The sequence below is a fragment of the Protopterus annectens genome, chromosome 14.part0 (genome assembly GCF_019279795.1).
Source record: "Protopterus annectens isolate FY-2018-M chromosome 14.part0, PAN1.0, whole genome shotgun sequence".
Lineage (NCBI taxonomy): Eukaryota > Metazoa > Chordata > Ceratodontiformes > Protopteridae > Protopterus > Protopterus annectens.
Window position 1 is genome coordinate 886,954,306 of NC_056748.1, and position 22,066 is coordinate 886,976,371.

The 22,066-nt window shown below is 36.7% G+C and overlaps 1 protein-coding gene across 1 annotated transcript in view; it reads left to right on the top strand.

Moving 5' to 3' along the window:
• Positions 1 to 22,066, top strand: part of LOC122788742 (myoferlin-like) — a 1,037,182-nt gene that overhangs the window by 584,666 nt on the left and 430,450 nt on the right. The window contains exon 7 of the mRNA XM_044055636.1: positions 19,279 to 19,457. Coding sequence (XP_043911571.1) covers positions 19,279 to 19,457 — 179 coding nt within the window. The remainder of the gene's footprint in view (positions 1 to 19,278; positions 19,458 to 22,066) is intronic.

Here is a 22,066-nt window from a genome sequence, read left to right on the forward strand (position 1 = left end):
TATGAGATTCCTTTTTTTTGCAGGATACCTACTATGTGAAGATTTTGCCAATAATTGTATTGCCCAAATAACACTGGAGAGAGAGTTAAAATGTTGCAATATTTGCTGGGACATTTAATGTTAATGGCAACTTACCTGGCTTTGTGTCTGCAAGTCTAACATAATGTTATCCCATTCCTAATAAAAAGTCTTTAAAAGAGTTGTAATAGATTTATTAATTAACTGTCCTCTCATGAGAAAGTGCAAATTAAAAACTGGGTACATTCCATCTGAGCTTTTTTTTTTTTTCAGGTTTGCAAAACGGATTCATGGTCTGTACACTGAAAACATTTAAGGTATTTAATGTGCATACTTTTGAAGATGACTCTTTCTTCAGGCAGGCAAAATTGTGAAACGTCAACACTTGGAAAAAAATTTGGGGAGGTATAATTTCTGTAGTCCAAACAAAAGGGTGCATGGAACAGATGATACATAGGGAAATCCAGTCTGAGGAACAACAGATTTGTAGTAGTTTACTCTTGCTTAAAGCACTGAATTGCTCACTATGTAGACTGGAAAGCACATCTAATTACAGATGTTTGTAAAGGTTTGCCTTTTCTAGTGGGTGTTGAGTTCTGTGAACCAGTTTGTTATTATCCGTGTTAAAATGAGGGAAATTTACGACCACTTTGAGGTGGTGGACAAAGAATAAATTGTCATTTATTTTTGTACATTCACTTGTTGCCCTAATTAATTATGCATAGCATGTTTATTGTGTAGCCTGTGTGCTGAACATAATGCTACATTTGTAAATTGTACCTTAGACTGTGTTTGTATGTGTACATTTGCAGAGATAAAGGACACTAATTTATGATATGATAAAACTTCTTGTTCTTATTAAATGTTTTTCTTAGTACTGTTTATTTATTTATTTATTTATTTTACATTTGTTAACCGGGCTGGTCTAACTGGATACATATCCGTTTTCAGTAGAGGCCCGAGGAGAAAAGCTCCAATACACAATAGAAGTACATATTTAAATTGCAAGATTCAAAGTATTGTTACAACAAGAGAATACAGCTTACATATGCAGGAATGAAAATTTACATAGATGTTATATAAGACTAAAGGACAGACAGGAAATTATGCACAGAACATTGATTTCGTTAAAGATACTGAAAAATAGACTGAAATCAGAGATTTTCCTTATTACTAAAAGGAAAGAGAAATTTTTTGGCATTTGCATCAGTGCTAATATAACTTAGTTTTACAGAAAGAATTTTACTGCTTGCAGTCTGCAGTTAGATACTTTGGGTCTTGATGACACTTGGATTCGGTGGAGATGCAAGGCAGACTTTGCTAAACTGATACCCTGGTTGATGCGTTTTTTCTTTCGTTCATCCTTGTCTAGTAATAATTTCACTTGGTTATTCATAATTTGGTGTATAAAATGTTTTACCACTTCTGCCACATGGAAGCATCATTTCCTAAACATTCCCCAAAATCAGGTGCGTCATCAACAGTCTGTGTGATCCTGTTTCAGTGCTTGATGTACATAGTGTGAACCATGGGCTTAACCATTTCATCACTTAATTTAGGGTGTACACAGAGTGTTTTCTTAGTCTTTGGACTGAGTGTTTTATCACCAGTGTCCTATTGCTGATTTTTTTAACCTTCCTTACCAAGGTTGTCTTCCTGGCTAGCTTCTCTGACATTGTTTGATCGAATATGTGTTAAGACCCCTAACATTTACAGAAGGATGAAATCCGGTAATTAATAAGAAATATTGGACACATTTAAGTTTTTATTCAGTCTGTGTGCAAACATATTTTATTTCCCCATCCAAAAACTGCCTTGCATTTCTCCCTTGCAATCTTGACTGTTTTTGATGAAGATTAGTCCTCTGGAAGATGCATCTATGCCTATCGGCATCCCTGTTGAATATATGACATTGTTGCATTACCATCCAGTGACTGTCTTCTGTCTTCTTACTCATGCACAGCTGTTATTGTCTTCCCTTGTTCATAGGTTCATAGATGTTTACTAGACTAATGACCACAAGGGCCATTTTAAGCCTAGCCATGCATCCCAAATCTCTGCCAAATTCTCATAGCCTTGATAAGTGTAAGCAGAGGCCTAGGAGGTGAAACATTTACAGGTTGCCTTTGTCTGTTAGAGAGACAGGTGCCAAACCAGGGATGAATTTCCAGTTTCCCATCCAGTTGTCCAAGTTGCAGTTGAACTGGGTTAGGGAGGAACTCTGCTTAACATGGATGGGGAGCCTGCTCCACAGACAGGGTAGTCGCTGGGATACATACCTGTCTCACCAGCAGGTCCTATTTATATCACAGGCAAGGTTTAAGTGTTCAGAATGGATAATTCTGGTGCTGTTTGTTTTGTGGATATGCCGGAGGTCCATCAGAGTGGGCCTGACAATGCTCCATATGCCAGGCATAGATCTCCCCTCAAAAGCCTGTCATAGAATATAGGGATAGGGCCTTGAGTCAGTCTGCATAGGATATTTTACTTATGCCATGTATTATTTTAGTGAGGAACCTCTGTGGACATTCCAGTTGTTGGAGATGCCTGGTTAGGTACATACTAAATGTGGCATTGTACTCAATGATAGGTCTGATGAAAGCCGAATACAGTGGAACAGTGACTTCCTTGGACTTGGATGCCATGCTTTTGTTTATAAGTTGTGCAACACAGAATGAGTTCATCACTACTGTAGACACTTGATGGTCGAGGACTAGATTAGTATCTGTGTGTGTCCCCTAAGTGCCTGACTACTGAGTCATCTCTAAGGGGTGCGTTGTCAATATGATAGTTACTAGGGATGGATGACTTCCCAAAGGATACTGTTATGAATTTCTTTGCATTTAGTTTTAGTCCATGGCTCTGACACCAGTTGTTTGCCCATGTCAGCCCCTCATGGAGAACATTTGTGTCAGTGTGAGATTCAATGACATCTCCTAATTTGCAATCATCTGCAAATTTAGTGAGCTAGAAACCACTGACATTGGCCTTGATGTTTGAGAAGTAAATGCCAAAAAGGAGAATTCCAAGGACTGATCCCTGAGGGACTCCACTTGTGACTGGCCTCTTTGTAGAGGTGGACTTGGAATTGTAACTTCCTGGGTCCTGTCTATGAGTGACTTAGCTATCCACGGGGTGACATATGAGTTTGTACCTAACCTCTTGAGTTTGTCAACAATGCCAGAGTTCGGGTATCATGTCAAATGCCTTGGCCAGGTCAAAGTAGGCAGTGTGAACCATTTTTCCCTCATCCATTGCTTTGGTTACCTTCTCAAAGAAGTCTACCAGGTTGAGTAGGCATGGTCTGCCCTTGATGATACCAAACTGCGTTTGGTCCAGTGGCTGGAGGTTTACTACGTCTCTGTTGATCATCTCCATTATAATTCTTTCCATGGCTTTACATGACTTTGTGTATAATAATTAGTTATGTTTGCGTCTTTCGGCTTTTCCCGGTTAGGGGTCGCCACAGCGGAACTCCAGTCCGCTAATGATCGATAGTGGATTTTTACGTACCAGGTTACCTGCCCTGACGCACAACCTTCAATGAAGGCACTCCCCATTTAGTTATGATACTGTCAATTTATATATCCATCATTTCCTTCCTTAGAAGGACTACAGTTTATCACATTAATTTTTTTTATTCGTACAAATTATGCAGGAACCGCTTCATCACTTTTGTTGACCACCTTTGAATTATGTAGTTTTTCTCCCTGTATACTGTATTCCATAACTGTAGACATTCCTTCAGTTTGTGATGTTTTTCAGTTATTTGTACAGATTGACACTTGTGCCTGCCCCCAGCTACAGTTAATGCTCTTTCTTGTTATCATAGAGTCATGAAAACTTCTAACAGTCCTTGCTTAGCTTTGTCATATAATACTAACAATGGCAGATATTGTATAATCTTTTCTATATTTTATCTTGTTTTTATACCCCAGTTGTGTATTTTTAAATAGATTTTTGCTTTATAAAGTCATTAACTTGCACTCCTTTGCTCTGAAATAAAGTTGGTATACTACTAATAGAGTATGGCTACCACTTTGTACTTGGGTATGGGGCCATCATTTGTAGCATTCCCAAGGTAAATAAAGTAAGACCTACCTTTTGTTTTGACTTCTCATATCGTTCAGATAAAATGCATCCTAGCTCAGAAGTCAGTAGTCAGCAAGACTCACTATTGTTTTCAAGGCTACAGGTTGAAATTTCAGTTAGTGAGAAGAAAAAATAAAATGAAGTAGCATAGCAGGCAAAAGATGAAAACCATAGGTTAGCGCAAAGTATGGAAGGTGATTGCGTGATTACTATAGGAACATGTGATTACTATAGGAACATGTGATTTACTATAGGAACATGATTACTATAGGAACATGTGATTACTGTAGGAACATGTGATTACTGTAGGAACATGTGATTACTGTAGGGACATGTGATTGTAGGAACATGTGATTATAGGAACATGTAATTACTGTATGACTATATGACAACTATATGAATAATGAGTTGAAGATTAATCAGAGATATTAAAGATGTGCTTTTATACAAAGTGGCTGATTAGTGATATTAAGAAAACTCATGGATTGATTTTGTGCACAAATTTAAGGCAGCGCAACTGGTTGGACTAATTTCTAAAAATATATGCAAGAGTGAGTTGTTTATATTTTAATGATGTATTTTATAAGTAGGTAAGTGGCCTTCTCCATGACCTTTTTTCAGGTATAATGTAAGCCAAAGACCTAACTGTACATAACAGTCAAAGCGGTACGCCTACAAGGAGACAGGTGTCCTTGACATGAATCCTATTGAATGCAAGTGGCATAGCAAATGGTGGACAAAGGCTTTGGGATAAATGGCACACTGGCAGAGAGACACAACACTGGCAAAAGATCCATAAGAACACTAATACCCTGAAAAAATACTTCCAACTGCCTTAGGGTGAAAGGGACTTTGGTACTAAGATATACAGATAGTGAGCATTGTGATTTTTAACTTCAACAAATTGTACGAAACAAACACAACATGTTTTATTTCTTTAGTCATAAATTTGTTAACTGGTTACTGAATGATTTGTACATAAATTGCATAATGCATTAGAAAACTAAACTTTTGCTTAAGTAGTGACCGTTGCCTGCTTATCTAAAGCGTTATTTAATTAGACTGTTCACTGTTTACATAAGGCAACATTTTGAGTAGCGAATGTGTGCTAACAGTTTTATGGGATTAGAAGTCTTGTGTGTAACAGGAAATCCATTGATCATCTACACAAAGACTTGGTTTATATACAAGTGATCATCTGAATTAAGCTGATAGGTTGAGTAGTGGGAACAGTGAATATTGATGCCATGTAAATCCAACTTATACAAATTGGCTTTTAGTATAAGCTATTTAAAAGCAATGCCAGCAGTTTGGCATAATAGACTTGCTAATTGATTTCACAAGGAAATGATTTATGCAATTTTATTTGTGACAGAAAAGTGATTTAAGTAATTTATCATATTAACTATTGGTATAAAAAGTGCCTAGTTATTTGGACATGAAAACACGTTTTTGGAATACTTTAAATTAGTGTACCAAGTGCTATTTATGTATAGTAAATCTAGTATGGCTGAATGCCATGGGTTGTGAAGCAGATAAACAATCACAAGAAGTTTGGAGAAGTTGACTGTTTTTGATGTTATTCTGAAAAGGTTTTCAAATTTATTTTGAAAGAGTAGAACTTGATTGTGAAATGAATGAATTGGAAATGAAAATGGATTTATTACTACTAATTATAAGTGACAAAATGTGTGGGTTGTTGCACATTTTTGTACCATCAGGTAAGTCTGCTTAGAACCATTTGAGGATATTGTAATGGCATCACAAAATCATTTCAGCCCAAGACCGATGCTTATTGCGGAAAAAATTACATTCTTTAACATAAGTCATTATTGAGTTGTAAGTACAACTCTCTATAGGGCAAAACTGCATGGGCTAGCAAAACATTGTCAGTTTGGAAGGGACTAGGGCATTGAGAGATTGGTGTGCTGCACGCATTATGAAAGCACAAAAAATGGTTACTGTAAAAGAAAGTTGTAATGCTAAGAAAGGCATAGAATGTTACAATGGCAAGGGAAAAAAATCGTAAAAGATATCTCTGACAATCCGGCAAGATGTGACTGAATATGTAGAGTTACCACTGTGTCTTTTGGGTACCACATGAGGCAAGCATCTTTTCACTGTGACAGAATGTTAAGTGGTACTTGTAGTAATATCTTAATTAAAAGCAAAATTGGAATAAGAAATGGCTCATAATATGCAAAAAAAAGAAGTGATAAATATAGTGTGCAGAAGAAAACACTCAAAGTAACTATGGTCCAGGAGGTGGTTGATAGACAACTGGTACTCACTTGGAGACTGTAGGATATTTTACAGCCTCTGAAAGAGGTTGTGTAGTATTTCTGGAATTATGCATTATGGCTGAAGATTATCATAAGATTTTATGGGATCACTTGGAGGTAGCTGAAGTAAAACAAAGAACTGAACTTGATGCAGAACTAGTGTTGCCTGTAATTTCTTTTACTGACTATGTAAAATGTTCCAAAAGATGTAGTTAAAGAAACAGCAGTACAGTTAAAGCGTAAGTAAGATGCATACAGATGAAAAAACGGTCCCAGAAGGTAAGAATTAATTAATCTTTGAATTAAGTTATAGATGCAATAAACATTATAAATTAAACAGGAGGATTAGCACACACTTCAAAAAGTACATGTAGAAGACTTGTATTCACAAAAATTACAGTAACTGCCATTCAGTAATATCTCTACCATATGCAACCATGAGTGTTTTAATTGTACTTGTAAAAATGGGCATTTTTTTGTAGATTTAATAGTTGGTGTGTGTGTTAATTGTACGATTTGTATCTTGTTTAATGTAAGTTAGTTCTTCTGTCCACTTTAACCAATAAAAAGTTGTAATTGTGTACAATTAAAATTTATAGAATTTTGGTATAAAAGTTTCAAATAGACATTTTAAGGCCACTTTTGTTAAACTGGTGTTTGCTACTTCACAATTCCATTCTGTAAATGTCATCTCAGTCATTTTAGCAAATTGCATTTTGGATCTGGGCTGCACTTAATTCAGATAGTAATATTATTTGTACTCAAATGTACTCAAAAGATCATAAGTTTTGGCTTGGTTTATGGACATTTGTTGAAAATGATATTAAAAAAATGTCCTTTTTTGTGTTTGTCTGCTTCCATTTTAACTATTGAGCACTTTGCAATAATACCCATTTTAACGATGTGGGATTTTGGTACAACATTTTCCGGGTAGGTATTTTTAGGGACCTTTCTGTCAGTCTCCTGTGTAGTTCCGTTTGTGAATGTCCTCTCACACGCATTTTCATAAGTCACATTTTGAAGCAGAGTTGTACAAATTCTGTGTCATTTGGATGGTTATCCATAAGCATCAAATTGAAAATTTGAATTTAACATTTAGATTTGGTAGGTTTATGGGTATTTGTTAAAATAATGTTCTTAAAAAAAGCATTTTTGCCATGTTAGCAGCTTTCTAGTTTAACCCTCATACTTACAGTTCCTATGGTAACAGTTATATTTCTGGACTTTTTTTTTTTCTTTAAAATTATTTTCAGCTTTTTAATTAAACAATGTGGAACTTCACTGTAGAATCATTTTCTTTTGCAAGTCAGTAGCAAGAAACAGTGCCTGCCAGTGAGATTTTGAAAGCTGTGAATATGAAGGTGTCTGAGCTATGTGAGGTTTAGGTTGTATGCATTAGTTTCCTCCTGTGCGTAGAGCATATTGATTCATAGGTAACTAGAAATCAGATTGGTCTGTGTTCTTTCCCATTTTATAACTGCATATATTCACATCTGTGGAAAATGGTATTCCTTTAAATTTTATTTTATTTATTTTGTTACTTTCCCATTGAAGCAAGTTGAAACATGGTGAAAGAGGAAAAAATGTAAGGGTATTGCTTGGGAAAAAGAATAAAGTAGATATGTGAATGGTTAAATGAAACTGATGTTTTACTTTTAACGAATATGTTGATGAGCAATTTTAGTAAAGATTGGATATTATGTGCAGCAGATGGGAAGAAAGGGATAAGACAATATGAAAGTTAGAGGGTGGGTGTTAATGTACATGTGATGAAATGAAACGTGCCATGTATCATGCTTTATGCAAGTAATTTATATTTATTTCCTTTGTTTCAATAAATATATACTTATTTTTAACACTGATGTTTTAAATATTCTACAGTTAATGCCAAGGGCTTAAGTAATATAATAATGAGCGAAGAACTTCATGACAAATAGTTTTTTTCTATGGAGGTCATTTTGGAGATAGATAAGTAAACCGAAAGTTGGCCTTAACAGATACATAGCATAAGATTTTGACATGTTTGGGAAATGTTAATAATTAGCAATTTAGAAACCATCATTATGCCTTTTTTACACTTTACTTTTGTTACCTAAGTTGAAAGAACACTGCGTAATTCACTTGTAAAAGTCGACAGAGTAATAAAAGCATCTTTTAAGAAAGTCCTTTATATAGATAAGATTGGGTCTGTATTATAAGAACTAAGTTTTAAATATTCGAATACCATATGGGCGACACCAAATGGTTGAATATTTAAAACCTCGCAAGTGTGAACGGAGATTCCCATAGGGAATTCTTCCCTTTACTTCAACGTGCGATCTCGGAGTTGGTATATTTAAGTAGCGGTGGTGTGGGGGGTGCAAGGGGGCTTGCCCTCCTACTCAGAGTGATCAGGTAAGTTTTTCTTTTGTTTTTACATTTTTTTATATTGGTTTTGATGTTTTACAACTTCGCTCATATGGTGCCACCCATATGGTGTTCAAAGTTGTAAAACTTTGTTCTTATAATGTAGATCCAGATAGAATGATATACAATTACTCTGAATTTGTATTTACAAGTAATTAATAGCTGAAGAAATAGAAGTTTAAATAATATTTTTACAAATTAATTCTTAATTCAGTACTTTCAAAGAGTTACACCAGCCTAATATAGTTACAGTTTTAGAAACTCTTGCTTCCTAATTCATTGCTTGTGACCAATAGTTACTCCAGCTAAAATACATAATCACTATTGAAATCGTACATTATTGTAGCATGTTATGATGGCACAAATGTAAATTACATCATAAGAATAAAGATTTGCCAAATAATGAACTGATCTAAAATGTGTATAGCCCTGTTGAGGGGTAATAGAGAGCATCATTAAGAAGCCGCACTGTCCTTCATAAAACCATCGCTATGCAGCTTATTTACTCACACTACATTGTCTGCACTGTTATTTACCGATAAGGCAAATGCTGGACCTTGGGCAGCTGTATTGCTTTCCCCAGGCAACATCCAATTTTGCAAACATCACTTGGTAACAAAAATCATATAATAACTAGAAATTTTTTTTTGTAAAAGCTTGTGATGTGCTTATTCTTTTCTTAGATTTGTATTTTCTGTATTAATGCATATATATACATATACTATTCAGTAGAATACCAAAAGAGAGAGTATAGCTAATGCTGGTCCATCCAATCACCCTCGTTGAAAAACCCACAGACATGAATCTAGTAATTTTAGTGTGTGACATTGACAACATTCAGAATATTACATTATCTTTTTTAAATATCTTTACCTGGAATTTTTAGTATTGACACCAAAATGTAGTTATCCCGTATCTAAAATGTTTACCAGCACTGCATGTACAGCAGCATATGCATGCCATTTCTTCCCTATTCTTGTCTTAAAGAATGAGTTTGATTAATCTTTCCAGTCTTGTTTCAATTCTTCCTTACAAGGTACACTTGGAATATTCCTCTAAATACCAGCAAACCAATACAATGTTTTTTCCTGTAATGGATCCCACACTTGGAGCACAATATCAAGATCTTAGATTTTCTGTGTACATGTAACCTAATTTGCTAATGGTGTTTAACTCTATTGCAGTGTGACAAGGTTTGTATACAGGCCATACACACATTAAATTGACCCTAACATATAACCCCTTACCTGCAATTTGCTATGCTTAACATATACAGCTGTCACCTAGCCAGGAGTTTGAAAAAAGATACACACTCTTTACATTTTTAAAACCTCTTCTTTCAAGTTTCCCCCTATTTGTTTGTGTTTATTCTAAAATTCTTTGTCTGATTATCATCATACCCATTTGGCCAAATATTTTGCCTTTTTCCTGGGACGATAGCTGGCTTTCAGAGGTTATTTCTATGGCAACAATTGAGAGTTTTCTTTTCTTAAGCACTCACTTCCCACCCGTTTGGTAGATGACAGAACGGTCACTATTGTGTGGACATTGCCATGTCACCCTTGCAACAGCAGGATATGCCTGCTTCCATACACTCCTTCCCTTGAAAGAGAATGCCAGAGATGCTTAATAGCAGTTAACCATCCATCCCTAGTCTACCCAACAGAGGCCACATCTCCTGTCCTCAGTAAGTGTTTCCATTGCAGCAGACCACACCACCATATTCCCTATAAAGGGATGATTGAGCATAAGCTGCTTTCCACCAAGCGCCCCCCCCAAACAACCTAGCTTTTCCAGCACCTGAGGTACTAATCAAGCTCCAGGCATTAACCAGGGCTTTGTTGTGGTTTTCTGGTTACTAGTCCAATAACTAGGGCTTTGTTTGTACGTACCATAGAAGTGGGGTCACTCATGCCCACTTGTCATTGTACTACAAGCACCAAATTGCTTTAAAACTTTTATTTTCTTTCTGTCTGGTCTAGCCTGCAGTGTTGGCAGTCACTAGCGGTAATAACTCCTTTCTTTACCCCAAAAATGTTACTTAGAATATCAGCTGTTATACCATCTCCTGTGTCCATACCAGTTTAACCTCTTTATTGGGGTTCCTAGTCATTGACACAGTCATAATGAGACATCTTTCAGCTGTGGAAAGCCATATTATATTCATTGTTACCGATGTTGCACACACCAGTTGTACATTATGTGCATTTTGTGAAAAACAATCCTGAAAACTATATGTGGCCCATATAAGACAGCAGAAATACCATCTGATTGGTCTGTATCATCAGCAACAACACAAAACCATTTCTTCATGCATCACAATGCACAAAGAGCTCCTTCCCATTTCACTAATGTATACACACCAACAATTCATAAGCGAATTAAGTCAATGTACAATCATTTTCTGATTGTACCAGTTCTGTACCTTGCCCCCAGCACTAACAAAGCAATTCCAGTCTGAGATTTCTACTTCGACTGACTCGTCAATCAACTAAACAGCCCATAGTTACCCTGAAGTCTTCATAGCAATGTTATACCTAAATAAAAGAGAGTCCATGGCTGTTCCAGTAATATGTCACTAATCATTTAAGAAAAATGGTATACTCCCTTTCATTAGACATCATAACCTGTATTTTAATTAATTTATTTACACTTGGTTGACTGGGTTAGTCCAGCTGTACAAATGGCCTCTTTTCAGAGGGTGACCTGAGATTGGTAGTTGTTCTCTAGGAGAACTTTTGCAAGGGCACTAGTGAACACCTACTCTTTTCAATAAGTGCTATGCAATATTTTATATCCATTTGAACTACCCCCAACTCAGGCAGATGGGACCTCTGTTTAACTTCCCATCCAAAGGACAGTTTGACAGGAAATGGTCAGTCAACATACATGTTGCGTCTTTCGGCTTTTCCCGGTTAGGGGTTGCCACAGCTGAACTCCGATCTGCTAATGATTGGTAGTTGATTTTTACGTGCCGAGTTACCAGCCCTGACGCACAACCTTCAACAAAGGTACGCCCATTCATGCATGTCTCCACGCAGAAGACGCTCTAGCTGAGAATCGAACCGGACAGCGTCTTACTGTGAGGCGACAATGCTACCGCAGCAACATACATATAAACCTAAAATAAACTTTCTTTATGAGTATGTTAACAAGCCTGTGCCTTGTCTACAACCAAATATAGTAAACTTTCAAGTAGTTAATAAAATACAAGTACAGGAACTTTAATAATAAAACAGCAGGTGTCAAACACATACCTAACAGCTGCAAGCTGCAGTTCTTATTTAATATATCACCCTTGTATCACATGCAGCAAAAAGTAAGTTGCTGGAATCCTCCTAACATTGTAAATGAAAAGTCTGTTGTTCATCAGTTCATGCAATGAATAACCGATTATAATAAACAACTAATTTACTTAAATACAAGAACTGAATGAGAACAATCTAGTATTCAGAATAAACTCAGCTATCCCAGAATCCAGTGCTAATATGAATTCTCAATCTTTAGTGACTTTTTTACAATCGTGTTTGTCCAGACTTTTTTTGTTGTTGAGAATCCTCCACATCGTGTGAGTGTTTTGTGTGTTGCAAGCCTGAAGCCTTCATATGTTTAGGTATGGAAATTGTGCTGACTGAATTTCAGTCACTTCTATGGGGTAAACTTTGTTACATTCTCAAGATGAAAATTATGGACTGTGGCTAGTGATCTCTCTTTACAGGTAGTATCACACCATGTTAGAAAACAACCTGTCAGGTGCAAATAGAGAAGACGCCATTCTTACTGAAGTACCACAGGACTTTCCTTCAATAATATATATTTTGTTTTTGTAAAACATTGTTTTCACAAGTTATGCCTTGCCCTGTGCTTGAACCTATACTTTTACAGTGCCGGTATTTTCCCCTAAAGTCTTTGTGTCCATGTCAGCTGAAGTTTTTTGCTCTCTGTTAACCACCCCATTTGGCCCGTAGGCTGGTTATACACAGTAAGAATTTCCATTGTTTCCTTATATGGTTTTTTGCTCAGGCAGTCTGCTGTATTTTGCTGGCATTCTTTAATCTGAGGCACTCCTTTGTAATGCTTTGCAGTGATCTCTCTTCCAGTTCTGTGATTTCGCTTAATTCCATTTATTTAGTGACTGGAAATGAGTAGTGTGCCCTCTGCCTTAAATGTGCTTGTAATGAGATGTGCATAACTACTTCAGTGTTATATCCCCCAGTTGTATTTGCCTGATTATGTAGTTTCCTTGCCTTTAGATAATGTGGTAGAATTTCTTCCTGCATTTTGACTTTTAGTATATTCCCTCTCACAAAGTAAAATAAAAAAGAAAGTCATTGTTCTCCATGTTTTCATGTCACCAGCACAGGATGTTGCAGTTGATTATGTTAACATTTATTTAAGTGCTTCAAACCATGGAAAGGTTGCCTTTTAAGGCTGTATCCAAATTGACAGGAATTTAGTATTTATATGGAAGCATGACACAGAGAATTGTGATTAAGTGTAGGAAGTTGCATTTGCAGCTGAATCAGTACCACCCTTATAGAGTGATCTCATAACAATTATCACAGTGTTATTTGTTGATAAAGCAGCTGTTCAGCAAACATGGGTGTAATATTTGAATTATTTCTCTATCGTCCAAAAAACTTGGCCTTGGCCTCTTTCTAATCACACACTTATGTGGTAAAATCACAGATGCTGCTTTTCTAAAGTGATAGAATACAATGCAATGCAGAACTGCATTCAACAATGAACTTACACAAACCCATGTAGTACACAAGTCTTAGATCACACTAATTGTTGAAGAGTGAAGCGTAATCCACATTATAATGTTCTGCAGCCAGATCAGATACTATGGCCATAACAAAATTTTACTTGCCTTTGCTTAAGGAACCATGTGCTTTTTATAAAGTCATTGATTAAATATGAACTTGTCTTTTAGCTGAAGCGTTTTAATGGAATGTAAGGAAGCAGCAACCTTCAAGAGCTTACAGAGATGAGGCCAGAAAAATAAGAATGTCAAAGTCAAGCACAAAGAACCTGAACAAGAATCTATAGTGGAATTATAGACTGAGTGATTGTCACGAGCTGTTAGCTGAGCTTCAGTAGTCGTGGTTTGCAACAGGCAAATCAGAAAGAGAGTAATTAATGATGGAGTTTGACCTGCCAAAGTGCTGGTAGTGTGTGTGACATAGTGACTTGGAGTAGCTTTCTTTTGCTCACTGTCATTTTCTGTAGCACACCTGGTGTTGTGAATGTTTCAGGTGGTGATGGGGGGGGGCAGGCCCAGCTGTGTAACTTTGCATAAGGCCAACAGCAAAGTATTATATAAATGCAGATTATATACAACTGGTATAGCAGTCAGTCTTTATCTGACTGGGGGATCATAGTGGGAGGTGTATATTGCAGTGCAGACAAAAAGAAACTGGTATTAGTATGCAGTTCTGAGTTGTATATGCATCTTTTTTTTACTATTGCATTCATTATTTTAAATTTATTTTTAGTTAAATGTGAAAAGTTTGGTTTAGTTGAAATCTTTTGAAGAACTTTTAAATGAAGTAGCTACCATACCTTTCGTCTGTCCAGATTTTTGCCTCATTTTTTTTCCTTGAATGCCTTTGCATCTACTACATCAGACTCCCAGCCTCCAGCCGCTAAAAGGCCTGAGATATTACAAGGTCCTTGAGGAAATTTGTGTTTTTTTGGCAAACTGAGGCTTGAAGTCACTAAACAATGAAGTGTATTTGAGTTTCAGACTTTATATCTTTCAGCGAATGCATGCCTACACAAATAGTTATTCTAGCAACTTCCTAAGTTTATAGAGAACAATATATAACATCTGCCCCAATTTTGGGGCCTTTATTCCTATAGTATTTTAGGTTTTGTCCACATTTCTTGTGATATTAGGTCGAAATGTATGGTGGATAGTGTAGGGGCTAGGGCAGTTTGATATCATTGTTGTTAGAATGGGTCTTTTGAAGGATTTGTATTTTGTTAAATGAAGCAGTATTTCTGATTTGTAAGATTAAGACACATGGATAACATTAATTCATTCATTCTCTGAAGTGATTAATCCATGCAAGCTCACAGCAGAGTCAGAGCCTATCCTGTTACTTAGTGGACGTGAGGCATAGAAGTTCATCCTGAACAGGGCTGTAACACATCACAGTGTATATACACACACACACACACACACACACACACACACACACACACACACACACACACACACACACACGCATGAACACATGCACCTGCTTTCACAGGGCATGCATGCCTATGGATAGGTTAAAGCATTACCATTTCACACAAAGATGTGTTTAGACTGTGGGAGGAAACCAGAGCACTTTGAGAAAATCCACGCAAACACAGGAAGGATGCATACAATCTTTGCAGCAGGCACTCCTGTAGAGAACTGAACCAACGAATCAAGTGGTGTTTAGGAGCAATAGTAACCACTGCACATCTCTGCTACATAGCCATGCAGTTTATTTGCCTGTGATACTGTTTACAGCAGTCAGCTCTATTCTTTACCATTGTGTATGCATACACATATGTGTGTATACTCATAGGTATTTACTAGGCTAACGACCACAGGGGCCTTTATAAGACTAGCCATGCATCACAAATCTCTGATAAGTTCTGATACCCTTGATAAATGTTAGTTACCAGGGGTGGATAACTCCCCGAAGAATATTATTATGCATTTCTTGGCATTTAGTTTTAGTCCATGGCTCTGACACCAGTTTGTGTTGGCCCTTCCTGAAAATATTTGTCAGTCTGGGATTCAGTGATGGCTCCTAATTGCAATTGAGACTATTGACATTGGCCTTGATTTCAGAGAAGTAAATGCCAAAAATGAGTGGTCCAAGGGCCAGTCCCTGAGCGACTCCACTTGTGACTGGCCTCTCTGTAGAGGTGGATTCCAAATTCTAACTTCCTGGGAACTGTCTCTGAGCCAGTTGGGTATCCATCAGGTGACATACGGGTTTGTACTTAACCTCTTGAGTTTGTCAACAATGCCTAAGTGGGCATTGTGTCAAATGCTTTGGCCAAGTCAAGGTGGGCAGTATGAATGATTTTTGCCCCTCATACATTGCTTTGGTGACCTTCTCAAAGAAGTCCACCAGGTTGAATAGGTATGATCTGCCCTTGAAACCAAATCGGGTTGGGTCCATTGTCTGTAGGCTTACTAGATCATCTCTATTGATCATATGTTATCCAGTTAAGGTGAAGTACATGTAACTGAGGTTTGAGAATTTGTCCTCCTTACAAGTGATTTTTTTATTTGTAGTGTATGTGACAGGAGTTACTTGTCTAGTGGTTAACTGGAAATATGTACATAGCAAATGCACCAAGTGATTGAATGATGGTGTGTTTATTATTTTAAGTGGGATGGTAAATGAACTGGTCCAGTGGCCCTTTTCAGTCATGACCCAGGCCATTTAGCAAAAAGATGTAAAACTGCTTGTAGCTAAAATTATAAAGCAAACTTAATGTATACATTAAAGTAACTAACATTAATAAAACAGTCACTGCTGAGCTTTCAGAAAATCTCTGTCCTCTGAAATACAATTAGCAAATCAAATACTAGCATTAAGTGGTAAAATTAGTGGAAATCAAAGATTGTCATTATTAGCTATATATCACAAATCATTCCTGAAATGACATACAGAAAAATAATTTTTCATATGAAAAACAGTCTATGTTGAAAATTTAAGTTGTTATGAAAGACTAAAATATCCAATCTTGTATAGTGTTTCATATAGATATCTGAGGAGACCTTACATATAGGGGATATAGAGACAACTACCTGCGGGAATATTTGGGGTTATCGAAAAGTGGTAGAGAATCTACCTATCTAGAACATTCTCTAAGAACGAGAAGTGCACTAATTGGTTCTCTGAGAAAGTAGCTGATTCATGGAATAGACTACCAAATTACATTGCAACACTAGTTTAGATATTTTTAAGAATACCCTGGAAGCTTATTATGGGAGCAACTGTTTTGATATATTGACAGGCTAGAAGAGCATTATTGCCCATGCTTGAAATATTTGTATATATGTATGTAAACATCTAACTACATATAAAAGTCAGACTTGGTTTATAATAGACATATGAAAAATGAAGATGGGTACTTTTGTTGCATTTCAGTGACATGCAGATGTAACAATTCATAGCATTTGTATTTACGTGCCAGGTGCACATTATAATATGGTCCATGACAACACCAGGCCTCCATGAGTACACATTTTAAGTGGCTGCATGAACTTGGCTACACTTTCAACAGCATGTGAGATGATCTTTTGGCTTTTATCTTTACAGTAAGCTACTGTAATGAAGTATTACATAATGTGGTGAATTTTCAAGTTTTTTACGTGTTATGCTTGCTTGTTTGAATCAACATACCTTTCAACAATACAGATTTTTGAAGAATATCCAGATTTTGGCCTCATATTTTTGGTCCTTTTTTTTATAAAATTATTGTTTTCTGGTAAAGTGCTGGCAAATCATTAGACTAAAGTTAGAAAATAATGACTGACATTTGAGTTTCAGATATCATATCCTTAAGGAAATTCATGCTGATGCAAACCCTGTTATTTTATCAACTCTCTACATTTCTAAGTGCAAGATTTAAAAAATTTCACTATTTTCTGGCCTTTGTCCACTTTTATTCATGGCTTTGTCCAGATTTCTTGAGATTGAGAGGTATGTCTGAACTTTTCAACCATTCAACATTTTTTTCATGTTGTCTTTAACTGTTTATACCTAATTTAGTTATGGGTATGCTGTAAAGTTCCCATGGTACTATACATCAAACAAATATTTTCTACCTTTAGTGTAACAAGAACATTACAGTAGAATGACCTTTGAGGTCCAGTCCTTATCCCTGTCATACAGAAGTATGCTTTCATCATCCAGATGTGTACGTATTTGCCTTTTGGCTGTGATGCTAGTAAATGATGTGTTTTGTAGCACTCCCATCACAAGTTTTATTCTAGTTATGTAATATTTTTTTCATAAATTTTCTTCGAGGCAGGTCGCAGTCTGTTATCCCATCACTGTTACTTGATCATGGTAGCTCATGATGGCAGTTATTTGTGCCTGTCACCGATTTCACATAAGAGTGAGGTTGTAGTTCTGAAGGGTAATGTTTAGTGTGAGGTCTGATACCACACCCGTTGAGAAAGAGCAAGACGGTTTTACTTTTGTTTATTACTGATTTTTTTTTTTGTTTTTTTTTCTCCAAGGTGCAGCCACCTTGGAGTGAGAAAACTAGAATGGTGTGAGGAACAAATTCAATCCTGTAAGAGTTGCAGTAGGCCTTCCTAACTGTTTAAAAAAAAAATATATATATATATATATATATATATATTATATTATATGCTGTGTGACTTTCTCATAACTTAGCATGCTCAAGTACATTTGTGTACACGAGCTGTCATTTATCAGCACTTCTTGTCATTAAACTGTGATTTGAGGTCTGACAACATAGCACACTCGTAGTGAATCCAACAAAACACACATGCACTTCAATAATGTAAGTGTTATGCCCAAGATTCTAATTTTACTAAGGCAAAAAAAATTCTTCACAGATAAAAGGGTGCATGCATGGAAAGTAATGCCAAAGAGTTAGTTGAAATACAGACAAGGAGTGTAGAAATGTAGTCTACAGTGCAGAAGTGATTGTGCCACACTGCAAAGGGAAAATACATAAGATGATCAGTTTTTATCTACGTGCCCTTGTCTAGACACTTTGGAAGATAAATACAAGTAAAACAGTAAATACAAAATGACCCCTACAATAAAATAATACAGTAATTTCATGAAGTCATAGGTTGAAACAAAACTGTTTTACGATCTAATGGAAACTGGTAAACAGAAGGCCATAGCTGCCTTTTTCTGCAGCCTGCATTTGTGCTTTTATTTTGATAATCTTCTCTCACTGCAGGTAAGATGTGCTTTGTGCAGTCATCTTATAAGAAAGTTAGTCTTCAAAAAGTCCAAAGGTTAACAACAGGTTATTTGATAGAGGGAAGCATTTGCCATGCCCCATGATATTTAAGTATCTGACTTTGTATTTTCTGGATTACAAAGAGGGTGGGGTGATGTTTGCTATCAGTACAGAGCACCTCCTGAGATCCCTGCTAATTAAGGTGTGTCTTGAGTTGAAAGGAAGTTGTACAATAAGAGATGTATGCAATTTAAAGAAGGGCATTATAGAAAAAGCTGAATGAGTTTGTTTGTTTACTATTCAAGTGGTAAGTGTGCTGAATGGGCTAAAATATATTGTAAATTAAACAGCAGCAGTATAACGTTTTTAAGCATTTGCTACTTTTTCTGAAGCAATAAAAGTTGTCATTTGGTTAAAGAACTCTGGCAAGTTACAAAGAAGAATTTTCTGGTCGCCTCAGTTTGTTTTTCATTAAATCTGGAAGTAAGCATTACTTTTGGGCTAATAAAAAAAAATGTTTAAATCATAGATGGTGGAGGTGATGGAGATGAAGATGCGACTGAGTACGCTGGTGGTGGAGGAGGAGGAGGAGGAGGAAGTGTTCCTTCAGCTGCAGGAATGGCTGGACAGACTTCAGCAGCTGCAAAACGCATCACAAGGAAAAGTAAGACTGGAAGATCACTGCCAAATAAACCTCAAGACTTCCAGGTACCGATTGGATTGAAAGCCTGCTTCTCTGTGTTTTGATGCATTATTTTATATAATGTAAAAAGATTATTTAACAAACTATCCATTACTGTACTGTTAATGGGGTAAAAAACCTAAGCATGTTAAACTGCAGCATGACTGAAAACTGGTAACTTGATAACCTCTACAACTCTTGAAGTGGGATGCTAGCTGATGTTACTAGAGCAAAACAGATGAATTGTTTTAAAGGAGTACAGCATACATTCTGCATGTCTGTTCAGTCTGACCCTGTGTATTCTCATAAAAGAAATAAAATGCTTTTGTATTTGTTAGAATATACATGTCTGAGATATTTAAATCCCTCTGACAAATGTAACTAGCAGAACTGTGTTGTACAGTGATAAATGGTACTCCTTGCTACCCAGCATTGCCCGCTGTAAACCTTCCTTTTTCACAGTAAATGCATTTGAGATGGTAGGCAAAAAAAATCATAATTTCATCAAAGAAGGTTTAGAGTATAGGCACTGCAGATTGCATTTGAGAAACCTCTCAAAGTATGTAACAGAAAAGAGTATAACTGGATAGAGCTTCTGAATGATGCAGGAAAGTGATGGGATGCTGTGGTACTGATTTATGACCCCAACAACTGTACAGGTCAACTATTGAAAGAAGATGAACAGACTGAGTGGATTGTTTTTTCTCTTTCTGCCATCACTGCTTACACAGTAATCAAAAACTTTTTTTTTTTTTGTCTACCATGAGTCTGATCCTGTTATGCCTCCATAGTGCCTGAAACTATAAGAGAAGGTCGGGCCATCTTGGTATGGTCCCATCCATACTGTAAGGAAGCCTTTCCTTTAGCTGGTCCTTAACTTCTATGCAGTGATGAAAGTGCAACTTGTATACATCTGTTTCCTTGCTAGCACTTAATTTCAGATAATCAGCTAGTACCCCCTCCTTTTTCTTGGCTACAGCGCTCCAGCCTCCAATAATACTACTAGACATTAAGAAAGCATCACATGTCCTCCCTACACACACACACAAAATGAACTGGTAAGACTGGCACAATTACTCCACTTTTTAAGATTTCATTTCTAGTTGAACCAGATGGTCTGGAATGCTTAAATTGCCGGTGTGCTGTTTAAAGTCTTTAATTTTATCAACTAAATTGTCTTTTTCTAACTGTAATTGCCATCATTATTAAAGCTTTGAGGTGCCGGGTAATCCTGTGACTGTTTCCTCATCTCTATGAAAAACATGTAGACTAAATAAAAAAAATGTAAATGTCAAGCCTTTCCTGGATAATCTACATTTATAAATGCTTAGATTCTCAGCATTCAGCTGAGATGGTCAACCAGTCTCTGGTTGGAGAGATTTTTTGACTTTCCCAACATTTTTCTATCTGGTGCCATTCCAGTGGTATTCTTTCTTTTCTAGCAAACTAAAGCAAACACTTGAATACCTCTCAACTTTTCAAGCTTTAAGGTTCATACTTCTGTCATTTCAGCCTGCCTCCCATTTTCCCCACTTAATTATTCCCACCACCACATGAAACAATTTCTGAAGGGGTGAATGTACATCAGGCCACCAAGAAATGAATCTGCCCCTCTTGGGACCTGAATTTTGTATTTAGAAAGCATACTCTGCTACACTTTGATCTGGCAGCCTCAGCCCCTATTAAACTATTGACTTGGAAAACAGTCCTGCTTTTAGCAATCATTTCAGCCAGGTGTGTTTTTGAACTTCAAGCCCGGATGTACAAGGTGTCATTTTTCGTCTTCCACAGGGAGAGAGTCGCATTGAAAACCAATGCCTCCTGTATGCTCAATATGGTTTCAGAAATTTCTTTAAATCAAGCCATTCACCTCTGTGTGTTCTTCCCAACCCCCATTAGGGCTGCTCCCCCAAGAAGTCTGTATTACTTTCCCTGAGGTTCTGTGAAATTTTTTTATTGGTTGAATGAGATTCTGTGTTGTAAGCACATATGATGTTACTCAATTTCTGTGGCACACAGAATCCCTTCTATTTGCCATGAGCCCTGTGACATCATGGAATGTCTAACCCAGTTTTCTAAGCATATTTATTTACATTGCTGTTTGATAATCAGGAATCACTTACAATTTTACTTGGATAGAGTGAAATACTGGACAACAAAGTTATATTTTTTCCATGCTACTGTAGTTTTATTACATTTTTAGCATAGTGGTAGCAGCACATTTCTACTGAATGTAAACTTTAGGTGCAAAAGAATCCACAAAGCTTTTTGTATAGCAGCAATAGATCGATCCCTCACATGTGTTAAGCACCACAGTAGTTAGTATATGCATGTGATGTTCATAAATTCATAGTTGTTTACTAGACTAATGACCACAAGGGCCTTTTTAAGCCTAGCCATGCATCCAAAATCTCTTGACAAGTTCTGGTAACCTTGATAAATGTAAGCAGAGGCTTGGGAGATGAACCATTTACAGGCTGCCTATGTCCATTAGAGACATAGGTGCCAGACCAGGGATGAATTTCCTGTTCCCCATCGAATTGTTCAAGTTGCACTTGAATTGGGTTACTGTAGAACTATGCTTCGTATGGATGGGGAAGCCTGCTCCAGTGACAGCGTAGTCTCTGGGATACAT